The 16,545-nt window shown below is 37.9% G+C and overlaps 1 protein-coding gene across 2 annotated transcripts in view; it reads right to left on the reverse strand.

The window, feature by feature from the left end:
* Positions 1–16,245, reverse strand: part of RAD21 (RAD21 cohesin complex component) — a 30,995-nt gene extending 14,750 nt beyond the window's left edge. The window contains exons 1-5 of one of the 2 annotated variants that reach the window (XM_058698888.1): positions 16,072–16,245; positions 9,505–9,631; positions 8,206–8,380; positions 3,015–3,144; positions 1,749–1,848 (exon numbers count right to left, since the gene is read on the reverse strand). In XM_058698888.1, the coding sequence (XP_058554871.1) occupies positions 1,749–1,848; positions 3,015–3,144; positions 8,206–8,349 (374 nt within the window). In that variant the 5' untranslated portion in view covers positions 8,350–8,380; positions 9,505–9,631; positions 16,072–16,245. The remainder of the gene's footprint in view (positions 1–1,748; positions 1,849–3,014; positions 3,145–8,205; positions 8,381–9,504; positions 9,632–16,071) is intronic. The other variant, XM_058698887.1, reaches the window with a different exon arrangement.
* Positions 16,246–16,545: the final 300 nt, after the last annotated feature.

Raw genomic sequence — 16,545 nt, forward strand, 5'->3', positions numbered from 1 at the left:
TTTCTTCTTCTAACAAATAATCTCTATTATTTAAAAAATATTAAATAAAAAACATGTAACATTAAACAATGTAGAATATCAGGAAAATTCAGAATGTAAATGCTTCAAAACAAAACATCCGGTTTTTTTTTGTTTTTTGTTTTGTTTTGTTTTTTTTTTAGCAAATGCCAACAAAAACACGAGAGACTTCCGAAACATACCACCAACCAAATGCAGCTTACAGAATGTGTACAGACCCTAACTTAAACTGGGGGGAAAAAGGCCTATGTGTCAACGGGAGACATTTGAATGCTGACTGGATAGCACGTTAAAGAAATATTGTATTTTTAAGATGGGATGTTGTTATGGATATATTTAGAAAATTCCTGGGGCGCCAGGGTGGCTCAGTCGGTTAAGTGTCTGACTTTGGCTCAGGTCATGATCTCACGGCTTATGGGTTCGAGCCCCGCGTTGGGCTCTGTGCTGACAGCTCAGAGCCTGGAGCCTGCTTCAGATTCTGTGTCTCCCTCCCTCTCTGCCTCTTCCCAATTTGTGTTTGCTCTCTCTCTCTCTCAAAATTAAATGTTAAAAAAAAATTAAAAAAAAAAAAAAAAGAAAATTCCTTACCTCAAAAGAGATACATACTGAAGTATTTACAGAGAAAGGAAGATCTATATTCTTTAAAATAATCCAGTGTGGGTTGGAGGTTGAATTGGGGAAATACATATGAAATAAAACTGGCAATATATTCAAATTAAACAACAGTGCATGGGGTTCATTATACTAATCTAATTTTTGGCTGTTAAATTTCCATGATAAAAATTTTTTAAAAATGGAAGTTTAAGAGGAAAAAGAAAACGGGAAAGGAGCTAGATAGCACCTAGCATTATTTCACACACACACAAAAAATAAATCAGAATTAGGAGTCATAGATCATTTTACAAAGCAGAAAAATTTGTCAAAAAAAAAAAAAATGGGCGTAGTGTAAGAGTTTTCTGGTTGTCACTTGTGCTACTAAATCACATGGAAAGTTATAGGCACATTCCCTGTCATGGTAACAGCTCAATTTTGAGGACTTGAGAAAAGAGAAATATACTACAGTATTATGCTAGAATGGTCATCTCTGTACAACTTTCTCAATTGGATGTTGTGACAGTGACCCTTTCTTGCTCTTTAAGTTAGCTTGGCAAAGAGAATAACTATAGATGACTTTAATATATACCTCCAGAGAAAAGTCATGAACCAATAGTTCATGTTTACTAATATCCTTATGTAAAGCACAAACCTGGGAAACTGTTTACACAAGCTTTGGCCTAAGCACATGTGAATTCTATCTTAGCTTTGTTAAAGTTGACATCTGTACAGTTTTCTTACAGAAGAAACAATTCTAGGTTATATGTTTCATATTTATACATTATCCTAATTGAAAGCTTATACATTTGAGCCTCATGTTAATTTGGTGTCAAAACATTCCAAGGAAGGGGCGCTTGGGTGGCTCAGTCGGTTGAGCATCCAACTTCAGCTCAGGTCATGATCTCACTGTTGGTGGGTTCGAGCCCCGCGTTGGGCTCTGCACTGACAGCTCAGAGCCTGGAGCCTGCTTCCGATTCTGTAACCCCCTTTCTCTGCACCTCCCCCCCTTGCATTGTGTGTGTCTATCTCTTGAAAGTAAATATTAAAAAAAAAACATTCCATGGAAAACTATACATTTGGAAACCAATAACGTTATTCGTAGACCAAGTCAACAATTAAAAGAGGGAGAGACATACTCTAAGTCAGGCAGTGGCTGATCAAAGTCATGAAATTCTTCAGGTAAGGTAATAGCATTGTAAGCAGCTTCTCGATTTTCTTCAGGTAGGTCAACAACACCTGGAAAGGAAATGGTAAGCTTGAAGGCCTGGTTATATCACAGGTTATCTAGGGATCAGAGGAAGGTAAAGTCAGTATAATCTCCTAAGGTTATAGTCCCGAAAGATTGATAATGTATGCAAAGTACCACCAAAGCTCAAGTACTTTTGTTTTTCTATACTCATAAGCCAAATTACTTGCTTTCCAAAAAAAGTCAAAGCACTAATAATGCATTAAGGTGGTAAGTCTTGAAAAGGACCTGACAAATCAACATTAATAACAGTTTTCTTCATAAACATGACATTTATGAAGAAGGGGAATGACTGGAAAGGAACACCCTAAATATCAAGAGGAGTTGGTTATTTTAGGGTAAGTGGGATTACATTATTTTGATTTTCCTTATATTCTTCAGTGTATGCTAAAAACGCATTGCTTTAAATAAGAAAAAATAAAAAAGCATGGTTACTTAAGCAAAATGCAATTATCTGCATGTTAGAGATCATTCAAGTACCATAGCCTCTACCTAAACATTTTGCTTTTAAATAAAATCTTAGATCTCAAAAATTTCACTGTTCATATGTTAAAATAAACTGAAGTAGTAAAAATCGGTAAAAACTACCATATAAGGCATCTCTTCATTATTTTAATTAGAATAAAATTCCATCATTGTTTTAAAAATCATAAAATGACATATGAAGTCAGATAAATATCATAATTATTATCTATGCAGATGGAAATTTGGTTGCTAGAATCCAGTTTTAGAGCCAATCACTACCTAAAACAACATAACACTATAAAGAATGTTTAATAAAAGTCTCAAGTTAAAAGTGAATTTTAAGAATATGCTAAACATTTATTTGGGAAAAAAATTTTAAATCCTAAGATTTTCTTAAGTTACATTTAAAAAATTCATGTAACAATCAGCTTTCAACGTTTCAATTCTGACTCAGTTCTATGTAAGATAATGAAAAGGCATTTAAAAAGGGGTGACTGCCATAATTCCATATGTACGACTGAAGTGGGTTTCTTCCCTTGAACCACTGCCTCTCCAAGCCTAGCCCTGTTTTTGAAAGGTTCCCCTGTATTAATATTAGAACAAAACAAATGGAACTAGAATATAGGTTTTGCAATTTTTCATACTGCATGAGAAAATCCAAGGTTAAAAAAAAAAAAAAAGTCAACAATACCTGGCCGAAAAGCCATCTTTATCTTAATGAATGCTTCATTACAGTCTGCAAGGAGATATTTGGCTTTTCTGTGATAGATTCGAACTACTCCCAGTAAGAGATGTCCTGATGTTCGGAGCGCCATCTTCACCTAGTAATAAAACATTAATATTAATCTAATTTACAAAGTTATTTTTTTTGGTTTTAGAGGTAATCATACTTCAAAGCTTGTATTCTGTGCAATTGATGGGCAGTTTTCACTTTCTCTCTTCATACTTTTAATCATTTATTTGAAGTTACCTTATAAATCACCTATAATTATTTTACTTGTGCCTTACCTATAAATTTCGAGTATCTGTATTGACCAGGACTAGACTAGCAGTAATTCACGAGTGAACACAGACACAAAGGAAGCTATGCAGCAGGTACCAAGGCATCCCACAGACTGCCATCATAAGCACATTAAGGAATGTGTGGCGCTTTTGTTTGCCAATCCAGAGCGATTGCTTCTTGCTAGCTAGCTGAACTCTATTTTGTCCGGGGAGTGAATGTTCTCAGCCTTGAAGAACTCTTTCCTCTTTGCTAATGCTTTTTGAGTGGGCACATAACCCAGTTTAACCAACAAGAAAAAGTATAAAGTATGTCAGCTTCTGAGAGAGATTTTCCCAATAAGAAGAACGCCTCCCTCTTTTTTCCCTCCTGTGTTGTGAGCAGTGGGGTTTGGAGCTGCTTGTAGTCATGAGGCTGTAAGTACAAGAACAAGAAGCCAACAGGAGACTGGTGAATCCTTAGATGAATGACATCATTGAATGAACTCAACTAAACCTGAATCTTCCTATCTCTAAACTTCTAATTAAGTGACTGTTAATTTCTTCGCTGTTTAAGACCTTTTTCACTGAGTTTATCGGTTGACTGGAAGGCATAATAACAGTTGAAAGGTCATGGTAACCCATCTTTTTTTTTTTTTGTTTGTTTACAAGAAAATACATTCCTCAGCCTGTTTTTTTGTTTTTTGTTTTTTTTCCCCTTTCAAGGTAGATCTCAATCAATGCTTGTGTGGGATGAGATGCAGTAGTTGGGAAAAGAAAGCGCAGTAAACACCGAACTAAACAGCATGATTCACAATTCCTCTAGCTAGAATATGGAAAAGTTTTTGAGAACAAGACAACATGAACTCAAACTTTCCCAGATTATTTTCCAAATCATACCACAGATCTCAAATTCTAAGGCAGCAAAGAAAGCTGTTAATCATTTGCTTCAAATATAATTAGTATGTTACTTATAAAATGTTACTTATAAAATGTTATGTTACTTATAAAATGAAACACTGTATTTCTCAGTTATATATGTACTGTCTATAGCAGCCTAGGATTCCATTTACAAGGACTCTCAGGCTCTGTCTTAATTTTTTTTTTTTTTTCAACGTTTTTTATTTATTTTTGGACAGAGAGAGACAGAGCATGAACGGGGGAGGGGCAGAGAGAGAGGGAGACACAGAATCGGAAACAGGCTCCAGGCTCGGAGCCATCAGCCCAGAGCCTGACGCGGGGCTCGAACTCACGGACTGCGAGATCGTGACCTGGCTGAAGTCGGACGCTTAACCGACTGCGCCACCCAGGCGCCCCACTCAGGCTCTGTCTTTATGGCAATTTCACATGACTTACAACATAAATTATAAAAGTTACTGCTATTCTTAGTATATCTAAAATTAAAAATTTGTCATCAAATCCAGGACTTATCATCCTTGATATGAAAAGACCCAATTAAAACACTGTTCCTAATGGAAAGAAAGAATCTACTTTTATGATGTGGTCTTAGAAAATTTAATATTGACTTCACCTTTACCTAAGAAAGGAGGAAGCATTTAAAATTAAAACCCACTGCATGCCATTATCTTGTAAAGAATTGGAAACTTTTTAAAAAGGTGGTGTTTGGGCAAAAGATTTCTTTCTGGATGAGTTTGGTTCAGAGTTTAGCAAAGAAGTAGGTAATATGAAGTATGGCCATTTTTGCTGTTGAGCTAGCTCACGTTAAGAGTATAGGTGTAATACGGAACACAGGCTATGTACGCAGGGAAAGCTCTACAGAGGTTACCAGTGGCTGTTCAAACAGAGGAGTGTCGTGAGGGGGCAGAAGCCACACGGTTACAACTGAGCTGTATGTCTGACGCTTGTTCTAAAATCCCTCACAAGAACTGCACAAGAGCAAACAGACATTTTTGAGTTAGTACACCTGTGGAAATATATATTCTATCAAAATAAAACAAGATCAATCATAAAAACCCACTTAGACGGGTGCCTAAGTGGCTCAATTGGTTGAGCACCAACTCTTGATTTTGACTCGGGTCATGATCTCACAGTTTGGTTCCTGAGGTTCATGAATCAGAGGCCCACATCAGGCTCTGGGCTGACAGGGCTGAGCCTGCCTGGAATTCTCTCTCCTTTGCTCTGCCCCTCCCCCACTCACACCTGCTCTCTCAAAATAAACATTGAAAAAAACCCACTTAGAAATGGTTTTTAAAGTAAGTTGTTCTTTCTCACACCCTCCACAGTTTTTTACATTATTCTTGAACTGCATGCCTTACTTTTGTGGCAACTGCTACATATCTTCACGTATCAGATTATCTTGTATTCTTTTGTAGTGTCCCTAAAGGTGTACAAAGTACTCTGCACATACTATGAAAAAATGTTATCCTTTTAAGCCAAATCACCCTTAATATTTGCTTATGGGTGTTAAAGATTAGTCACACATATCAATTTCAAGAAAAGAGCTCAACTTCTCCTTTTTCCATTCACTTCTCTCAGTAAGCATACCTATAAAAAGTAGAAAACCTCATATTCTCATACAATTCGACCAGCAGTGCAAACTGGTACTATCTCCCCACAGAGCAAAGTATTAATGCATATCAGAAATATACCACCCGGCCCATCATTTATCTTCCTAAACATCAACACTAAGGAAAAATTTACAGATGGGAACAAAAGATCAATGAAAATGCAAGACTGGTTTTGATGTATCCTAACCTCACATAGTAAACAATCTTGAGTCAAAAAAAAAAAAGAGGGGGGGCATCTGGGTGGCTCAGTTGGTTAAGCATCCAACTTCGGCTCAGGTCATGATTTCATGGTTTGTGAGTTCAAGTACCTTGCCTGGCTCTGTGCTAACAGCTCAGACAGAGCCTGGAGCCGGCTTCAGATTCTGTGTCTCCCTGTCTCTCTCTGCCCCTTCCAGGTTCGTGTTTTCTCAAAAATGAATAACAACAACAAAAAGTCCACAGATGTGACCAAAAGATTTTGCAAGCAATGTTTATTCAATGGTTATTTTTTAAAAAGAGGAAAATAAACCTGTAGTCCTACCAAGTAGAAAAATCTTTGTAATTTTAATGGTTGCACAGTACAGGACCAGTGGAAGTAAAATTCAAAAAATTAGGAAAAATTATAGATTATCTAAAAAAGACACTGGTAAAATAAATCATGTATAATCGAAACAACGAATTACAGGTCTATAATCTTTTATGTTAAATCCTTGGGGCCAAAAGTGTTTTAGAATTAAGGTAATACAGTGCATACGACATATATTAAGACATTCCCAGGATCATCTAGTTCAAGCTGTTTCCAATAATCATTTACATTAGTAGTTCTACAGTGAACATATGAATACACAAATGACCTGTTTCTATGTTTTGTATTTAAATTCTGTGGATAAGAGACCATGACACTATACAATGCAACCATGAAAAATGATGGTAAAGTTATGAACAGAGCTTTTCCTGAATGTAGTCTTGTTATAAAACATATAATGCAGTTTGTGTATACATGCTTATGTGTAAAATATATGCACACATTTTAAATGCATACCAAAATACTAAAACTTTCTCTAGGTGGTAGGACTAGAGGTCACCTATTTCCCTGTTAGTAAACTTTTCATTTTATAATTTTTCACTTTACATCTTAGAAATAATATGATAGAAATTTCCTTAAAACCAATAAATGCCACCAAATTTAACTCTAAAACCAGCCAAAATTCTGTAGACAAGTGGAAACTCTGTAATTTAGCTCTCATTACACATATAAACTTTCACTTTTCTCTCCTAAAACATATCCTCTCCCACACGACTTTTCTGAACAAGTCTTTTCTAGATCCCAGCTTTATTCATCTGAGATCCCCTTGCTTCTTCAGCAATAAAGAACTACCCTTATTTATTTAACACATCATGGCAGCCAGCATCATCCAAACTGCCAATTCTAAGAGTAGCTCTCAATGCGGTCCAGACAGCTGTATCTGGACTATTTTCACGACAGGACAACTAGAGCGCATATGGGTTAATACAAGGTCCACAAAAGGACCTTTAAAACACAGACGTAACGTGTGTGTGTGTGTGTGTGTGTGTGTGTGTGTGTGTGTGTGTTGTATCATATTTAAGGACTTTTCCTTTGAGATTAGTCCTTATACATTTTGAAGTCAACGTTATCTCAACAAAGTGTTAATGATGTTAATACATGTAATTGTGTATGTTGTAAAGGTCCTTTCTTGGCAACACAAAAAAACATGGATTATTTCTAGTTACACTGTTTGTGAAATCCAAGGGTGAAAACCACTGTCTCAGAACAGTTTCACAGGATGTTAATAAAAGCTCCTCTAGGAACAGAGCCGTAAACAAGGCAGATAAGGTAAGGACATTCATGAGGCTTCCATGCTAGTGGGAGACACACAATAATTAAATATTTAGGGGAAGAGAACAGCAAGTATAAAAGTTCTGAGACAGGGAAAAAGCTTGATATCTTTAAGAAACAGCAAGTAGGCCTGTGGAGCTGAGGAGGTACAAGAGTTATGGATACTATTTACTAGATGGCTACAATAATTAGATCTGATCCCTACAACAGTTTCTAATTAAAGGGTCCTTATTTTGAATATTTTATAAATTCCCAAATTAGAAACACCTATACACATGTTTAAGTACAAAAACATCTAGAAATATATTTGGGTAGTGCCTGATCTCACGCTGATCTACCATGAAAACAGGCAAATGAAAAGATCTGTGCACTTACAGAATTTTTAAAGGGAATAGCATACCAAACTGGAACTCTGGGTAATCTAGAAATTTTTCTTTGCCTCCAAAGAAGACGTAAACCTAAAAAGCTGTTTTACAGAATTGTTTCACATATCAATAAACAATCTACAAAGTGAATAAAAATATCAACAACAAACATACCTTTGGTGAGATGATACTCTCCACACTGCTCTCTAAATTACACTCAAACACATGGGCTTTGGTTAGCTTCTTATCCCAATGGGCCGCTAGCCAAATTTTGGCCAGAGGCCCTCTCTTACTAAGGACAAAATGTGCGTAGAACATTGTTCCGGCTGATTATGAAACAGGAGGAAATCTGAAAGGGGAAAAAAGTTAATATAACTACCATATGAAAACAAACATTAATCAAGACATAGAAGAAATATGAAAATAAAAGTTTCCTATTCTTTTTAATATGGAATCATGAAAGGTGGAAGAAAGTACAGTATATACATTTATGAAAACAATCTACTGTGTTAGTTTTGAGAGGGCAAGAAAAAGATCCCAAAATAGCAGCTGAAGAGAAAAGGGACAAAAGAGTCAAATCATTTTCATACCCAAAATAAAAGGGCCATTTTTTTTTAAAGTAAAAATTGTCACCAGAAAACTCTTTTCCATTTTGAAGTTCCATCAAGTGTTCATTCCATTCCTACCCTGATCACTAACTTGTGGAAAAGAGTCTGCCTCTGGCCAAAAAAAAAAAAAATTCTTTATTGCAAGAAAAGTATGTCCAAGAATACTCAGGAACAGATATTAAACAGTGTGTAAATTTACATTTTTAGAACCCCATTAACAATGGATTCTCAGCTAGATGCTTTATAGGATAATTGCTACCTCATGACAAGTACTGTGCTAACAAGTATTTCATATTGTACCAGATAAAAGTAGGTGGGTTGGTCCACCTTTACAGGTGAGTAGTTTAGAAAAGCTGAGGCTTAAACAAGCATTATATATATAGTTTTTCCAACTCAAGAACTTGAAAAGCACTTGTCCAATTATAATTTAAACACTAACAGGACATTGTATCAGAACAATGATACAGCGTAACATTTATCTTATGACTGAAATAGTCTTAGTGGAAATACAAGTGCACATTTTTCTTTTAGCAAGCTATGTGTTGATATAGAAGGAAAAAAAAGGCACCCTAAAAAATCCAGTTTATAGAGTACATTAACTGTGTATGTTTCCTTCATTTCCTGTGTTGCTATTTCCTTTATTTATTTACCCTTACATAGAAGATTAAAAAAATCTATTTCGCCAGATGAATTTCTTTAAAATGTCTACGACTACAATACGATATACAAGTCATGTTTTTACAGAAATAAACTCAAGCACACCCATAGCACATGAAAAGTACATGAACATTTTTATAACATTTTTTCTCTTGAAATAATTATAGGTTCACAGGAGTCCCAGAAATAGTAGAGAGGTCCCACTTACCCTTTAACCAGTTTCCCCCAATGGTGACATCTCACATACAGTATCAAAACCAGGACAGTGACATTGGTGCAAGTGTATGTATAGTTCTATGCCATTTTATCACATGTGCAGATTTGTGTAACCACCACTGCAAGTGAATAAGATACAAAACTAGTTCATCAACACAAAGCTCTTCCTCTCTATCCTTTTTAATTGTCACCCCCATTCCTTCCTCTCTACCATTCCTAAGTCCCAGCAACCACCACTCTGTTCTTCATCTCTAATTTGGTCATTTTGAGAAGATCATATAAGTAGAATCATATAGTATGTGACTTTTTGGATTCAGCAGTCTAACACTCTTTTTGAGATCCACCCAAGTTGTTGCCAGTTATCAATAGTATGTTCCTTTTGATCACTGAGTAGCATTCCATGGGATAGAGAGGTACACCACTATTTGCTTTGTCAATCACCTATCGAAGGACATTTGGTTGTTTCCAGTTTGAGGCTGTTTCAAATAAAGCTGCTATAAACACCTGTGTATATAGACTTTTGGTGAACAGAGTTTTCATTTCTCTGGGGCAAAAGTCCTGAAGTATGATTGCTGGGTAGCACGACAAGTGTATGTTTATTTATTTTTTTTCATGTTTATTTTGAGAGAGCACATGCATGTGCATGCAAGCAGGACATGGGCAGAGAGAGAAGGAGAGAGAGAATCCCAAGCAGGCTCCAGGATGTCAGCACAGAGCCCAAAGTGGGGCTTGATCCCCGGAACTATGAGATCAATGACCTGAGCTGAAATCAAGAGTGGGATGCTGAACTGAGCCACCCAGGTGCCCCTGTATGTTTAGTTTCAAAAGAAACTTTAACATCATGCCTATTGAAATTCTTTTGAGTTTTTTTTTTATAGCCATTGACAAGATTTTTGTAACATTTCTTTGGAAAGGCAAAGGAACGAGAATAGCTAAAACTACTTTTTTAAAAAAGAATACAGTGGGATGAATTTGTCTAACCAATTTCGAGATTTACCTAACAGCTACAATAGTCAACATTATGTGGCAGAAAACACACACACACACACACACACACACACACACACACACACACACACACCAATGAAACAAGACAGAAACCCAGAAATAAATCCACATAAATAACTCCAACTGATTTTTCACAAAGATGAGGAAGCTTGACAAAGGAGAAAGGACAGTCTTTTCAGCAAATGGTGATTGGATATCATCCACAAAATATGAATCTTGATCCAAACCTCATGCATTATATAAACAGTAATTCAGGGGTGCCTGGGTGGCTCAGTTGGCTGAGGTCCAATGCTCGATTTTGGCTCAGGTCATGATCTCATGGTTTCATGGGTCTGACCCCCGCACTGGGCTCTGCATGTGACTGCAAGCTGGCTATGCAGAGACTGCTTGGGATTCTCTAGACTCTCTCTCTGCCCCTGCTGTCCCTCTCAAAATAAGTAAGCTTAAAAAAAAAAAAAAAAAAAGTAATTTAAAATAAATCACAGACTTAAATGTAAAACTATAAAATTTTTAGAAAAAACCAGAGGGGAAAACCTTTAGTACCTAAACCTTGGGAAGAATTTTTAGACAGGACACCAAAAACATGTCCCATAAAGGAAAAAAAGGTAATAAATTGGCCTTTATCAAATTAAGAAATTTTGTTATATAAAAGAGTTCACTGAGAATGCAAAGATACAAAATGGGGAAAAAATTGAAAATGACATATCTGACAGGAACCTAGATCCAGAATAAAGAATTCTAAAAACACAAGTAAAAAAATCTAATTAGATAGGTGCCTGGGTGGCTCAGTCAGTTAAGCGTCTGACTCTTGGTTTCGGCTCAGGTCATGATCTCAGAGTTTCCGGAGTTGGAGCCCCGCATAGGCTCTGCACTGACACCCTGGAGCCTGCTTGAGATTCTCTCCCCCTCTCTTTGCCCCTCCCCCACTTGCACATGTGCACTCAAGGACTCTCTCTCAAAATAAACTTTAAAAAATCTAATTTGAAAATGGGCAAAAGAAATGAAGAGAAATTTCACAGAAAAGGATATACCAAAGGTAAATAAGAACGAGAAAAGATGTTCAACATCACTAGTCATTAAGAAAATGCAAATTTAGACCCACGAGATATTACTGCACATTATTAAAACGTAAAATAAAAAATAATGGCAACATCAAAGGCGGGTGAGGATACAGAGAAGCTTCACCTCTTATACACTGCCAGTGGGAATGTAAAATTTAGAATTAGCTTAAAAAAAATATCCAGAGTAAGTTAACTCTAAATTTTCAAGTTTTTGCAGAGACTGTAAATCTTAAAATGAGAATCTGTAAATTTTATGAGAATTTTGCTTATTGTATTTTGAATTAACAACTGTATCCATTCTTTCCAGTGCTGTACAGGAAATATATATTAGTTAAACATATTATAGGCAAGAGATTTCATGCCTGTCAAAAAAGTTTGAAAGGGTAGAGGGTGGTGGTGCAAGAGTAATTCAGTCAGGTTTGCCTCCTTTCCATTTTTCTATTACTTAATGGCAAAGGGTCCTGAAATTTTCAATCGCTGAACCAGATGTGTCCAGAGGATCATTATTAATTCACACTAGGAAAACTGTTTCAAAAGAAAACAAAAAACAAAAAACAAAAACAGGCTTCATCAACTGCCCAATGTTGTGAACTCTCTTAAATGTGACTAAGGAATGTGAAAAGTAGGAAGAATTCAGATTAAACACTCTACGACAGAATTAAACACTAACTCCTCAAGTGTATCTTATATCCTGCTCAGCAGTATTTTATATTTCCAAATATGCTTCCCATAATCAAAGAGAGCCTATGTTGCAAAGCAATGCTTTTACTTTAAGCCTTAATGTTTGTTAGCCTGAAAATTAAGCTGCCTCTACAGCGCTATAAATAAAGTCTACAGGATTTTGTAGAAATCCAATATGGCAATGTGTTCTTAGAAATACAGTTGCTGTCATACACAAGAAGTCCCAATTTTCACTATAGAAGATAGCTGTATTCCAAACAAATATCTCCTTAATATTTAGGTTTTAGAATACCGCCTGCTACATAACAACTACTAAATACGTGCTTAATGAATAAGGAAATGAGATACACCAAGTGATCTCATAATTGACATATGTAAAAAATTCTGGAAATTTTAGAAATTAAAGCTACTGGCACTTTTCAACAGGTGTCAGTAACTCATGGCCAGGACTTAAGCTGCTAGTCAGAGTACCATGCCTAAAATATCCCAGTTATGTGGAGGCAAAGATTCCTAAATAGATGCTTTCTTGGCATGGGATGGGGTAACTAAAGCAAAGTGGTGCGAAAGTTATTCTGGGAAACAATTAGCAAGAGGAAATCACCCTAATAACTATAGGACGTCTGAAGCACAGTGGTAGATCAACAACTGGCTTATATCTAAATAAAGTACAATCTTTTGAACAATCTTTTTTCTTAGTATTAGCATACTTTAATTAAAAAAGTTGATTAATCTCTGTAAATGTTGAAAATTCTAAGTCTGTTAATCCTTTGTAAAAGATCTTAGCATAAAGCCTGTATTTGGTCTGAGAGGATAGCTTATGCAATTTCAGGATTTCTCATTTTTTTCTAAAGCAGCAAACTTTTTTCAATATAGCCTAAAAAGTAATTTAAGTCTAAAGTGAAATGACAAATCAGTATTTTTGAACATATTTAGAAACGGAAAAAATGACAATTTATGATCTTACAAAAAAAAGGCAAATTACAGCCTTGTTTCTACAATGTAGATACAATGTTTCTACCATGATATTAGTCATTATGATATTTCACTCATCTGTTAGAAAGCAGGGCAGGACAATGGTTGTATAAATTGGGATAACCTCTTTTAAGGGCAATTTGCCAACATCTTATGAAACTCTCAAACACTCGAAATAGAAACTGCACTTCCAGTAATAATGCCAATGGCATACCTTGAGATATATAATAACAACAAAAAATGTTAAAAACTGATGTGTCCATCCTTTTAACGACAGTCATGAGGTAAGCACCAGCCCATTTTACAGATGAGGAAACAGAGAAAATGGACAATGTACCAAGGTCATTAGCATTTAATGCAAGCGAAACTTGAATTTCAGAGCTCACACCTCTAACGCAACACTGTGTTGCCTTGCCAGCATGTCTTTTAACAGCAAAACATTAGAAATAATTTACCTGGCTGCTAATTAGTGACTTTTAACAAATTAATACAGCCATATAACAGAATTCCATGCAGACTTAAACAATGGTATACATATATGTATTCTTTAAAGGAAGGCTCTCTCTGTAAGATATATTTAATGCACTTACATAAATTATCTGTGGTGTACAAATGAAACTGATGACACTGGTTACCTTTGGAAAGCGGGTCTGCTGGGAAAGTGACACCTATCTTTTTGTACTGTTCGACTTTAACTTGGAACATACACAAGTATCACCCAAAATAAAAACTCTTATATTGCAAGTCAAGACACAATCCTGCTTTGCCATTAACTAACAAGTTAAGCTGCTTAGTCTGTGTGGTTCATTTTCACAAACTATAAAAACCTGGAAGGTTGAAATTCAGTGATTTACTAACCTTGGAAAACATCTATACCTAAAACTCAGATAAGAATGTGATGATCTCTGGAGGTTTGGGGGCTGTCTCAGGAACAGAAGTTATTTCCAACCCTGCACACTAGAGCTCCCCACCCTTCTGCTACTAACATTCTTTGAACAACAATTTTACAATCAAAAGGTCCTAGATTCAAATTCAGCTCCCTCCTGAGTTGTTCTGTAATGGTTAAAAGTTATTTAACTGAGTCTTAGCTTTCGCATCTATAAAATGAGGATGTTAACCAAAAAGGATGAGAATGAAACAGAACAGCAAACTAGCACAATCCTACCGGGATGTAAATAAACAGTAAATTTGAAAAAAATCTCACAGCAGAAAATAAAAAGCATGATCATGCCTAACAATCTGACATCACAACATTTAAACAAAATACACAAAACCTTTATTTCTTAAACATTAGAAATTTCCCTTCTGCACCAAACTGTGAAAGATAAAATTTTTTCAGAATACTTTAAACCTACCACTCTAAGTGAAAAACAAGTGTAGAGTGTACTAATGTGTCGTCTTTATAAACAAAAAAGTTATTAAGGTTACTCTTTACCAATGTAATTCTGACTTGTTTATGAAAAGCACTATGTCCATCAGTTATGCACTGCTGTCACCTCAACAATTTACGAACTGTTAAATAATTTAATCACTGGTTACGGTATATGTCCTCATCAGTGTCTTTCTAAAAATAATTGTAAATTGCCTCCAACATTAAAAACAAAAATAAATTTAAAGACTCTACAACTTAGGAAAGCTTCTCCAGCCCGTCTCTAAAATTCTGCCGATTCACACAGCTCATTGGCATTTGCATTCATTTTTAAAAAGAATTTTTTTCTGGATTTCAGTGATGATTCTAAACAGCATTATGAGAGCAAATATTAAACTTCGCTTGCAAAGAAAGCTGACAGACATAAGCCTTTACCAGAAATCATTAAAAGCACTAGCGCGGTTTTGCACCCTTAAGACAGCGTTACAATCATAGGGTGGGCAGACAAACCCTCCAGCGTTTCCTTCTTCCAAATTTGAAAGAATGCCGCTAGGTCTGGCACCACAAGTAGATAGTGTCACCCCACTCTATCACAGCAGATCAATCGCAAAGACTTTCTCAGAAAGGAGAAAGACTTCAAGCATTTGTCAGAAACCACCTTCCCAAAGCGTCTCTATATCAATTATCAAAACACTCAATATCCCTAATCATTAGAAAAGTAGGGTGGGGGGGGGACCAATTATGCTAATTTCCTAAGAATCAGAAGCAACTTCCCTTGGTCTCGTTTTCTATTGGTCTGTCCAGTGTGTAATATTCCCAACGTAAAATATTTCCTTAAAAAAAGGGGAGGGGGAGCAGCAGCAATCCCTGGCGAGGGGCCCGTCGCCGTGCTATGAGTCCACAGCGCCCGCAAGGGCAGTGCCCGCACGTCTCCGACCCCCCGCACCCAAGCTCGGCAGACGGTTGCTGCCCCACCGAGCTGCCACCGCGGGCGCCGACCCGCCGCCGCCGCCCGCCCCGCGTCTTCCTAGACAGCCATTTTTGCCCGAGTAGGCGGCCCAGTCCCAGAGCGGGCTCGTTCAAACCTCCTCCTTTCCCTCCAGGACCCAAGGTTTCCTCTGCCTCCTCCGGGAGATGTGGCTCCCGAGGGACTGGAGGAGTAACGGCTTTTTCGGCCTTGGAACGGACCAGAACCATTTGTTACCAGACAAGCGATAATGCGGGCCCAGGTTGCGCGGGTCCTGGCCGAGGGCGGGCCCGGGGAAAGCGGCCTGGGCAGGCGGCGCTGCCGTTCCAGGGCTCGGAGGGTGGCAGCACGGCCACCGTCCCGGGATACGGCGAGTGCTTTCCTCCCTCGCTCCCCCCCCCCACCCCCCCCTCCCCGAGCCCGGCTCCTAGGCGGCAGGACGGCAGGGAAGGGGTAGGGGGAGGGAGCCGGAGGATAAGAGGGGCCGGCCGAGTATCTTACCTTGTACTCCGCCGGGAGCTGGGCGGGCTGGGTGGCCTGGGGAGGGGAAAAGGGTCGGGGGAGGGGGCGGGGAAAGGGGGGGGAGCCCCTGTGAGGTGTAGCTTCGGAGCAGCTCCCGCCGCCGCCACAGCCACCGCCTCCTTTCCGATTCACTCAAACAAACAAGATGGCTGCCGTTACGCCGAGGCTCTTCCTGCCGCCCAAATCCTCGGTTCAAATCGGCAGGATGTTTACGGTCAAAATGGTACATATGCGCCTGCGCAGCCAGCCTAGGACCCAGAAGGAGCGGACGCAGGCGCAGTGACCATTTCCTCCTCTTTGGACCCCGCCCTCTGGTTGTGCAGCCCCGAACTAAGCAGGCGCTAAGGTGATTTTCTGGCCAGAGCGTCTTCAAGAGTTGAGAACCTGGCAGATAGCGCACGCGCAGTGCTTGCCAGGGAAGTGAATCTCTCCCTGGCTTTTACCTTTATTCTT

Source organism: Neofelis nebulosa, chromosome 14, assembly GCF_028018385.1.
Source record: "Neofelis nebulosa isolate mNeoNeb1 chromosome 14, mNeoNeb1.pri, whole genome shotgun sequence".
NCBI classification, from domain to species: Eukaryota; Metazoa; Chordata; class Mammalia; order Carnivora; family Felidae; genus Neofelis; species Neofelis nebulosa.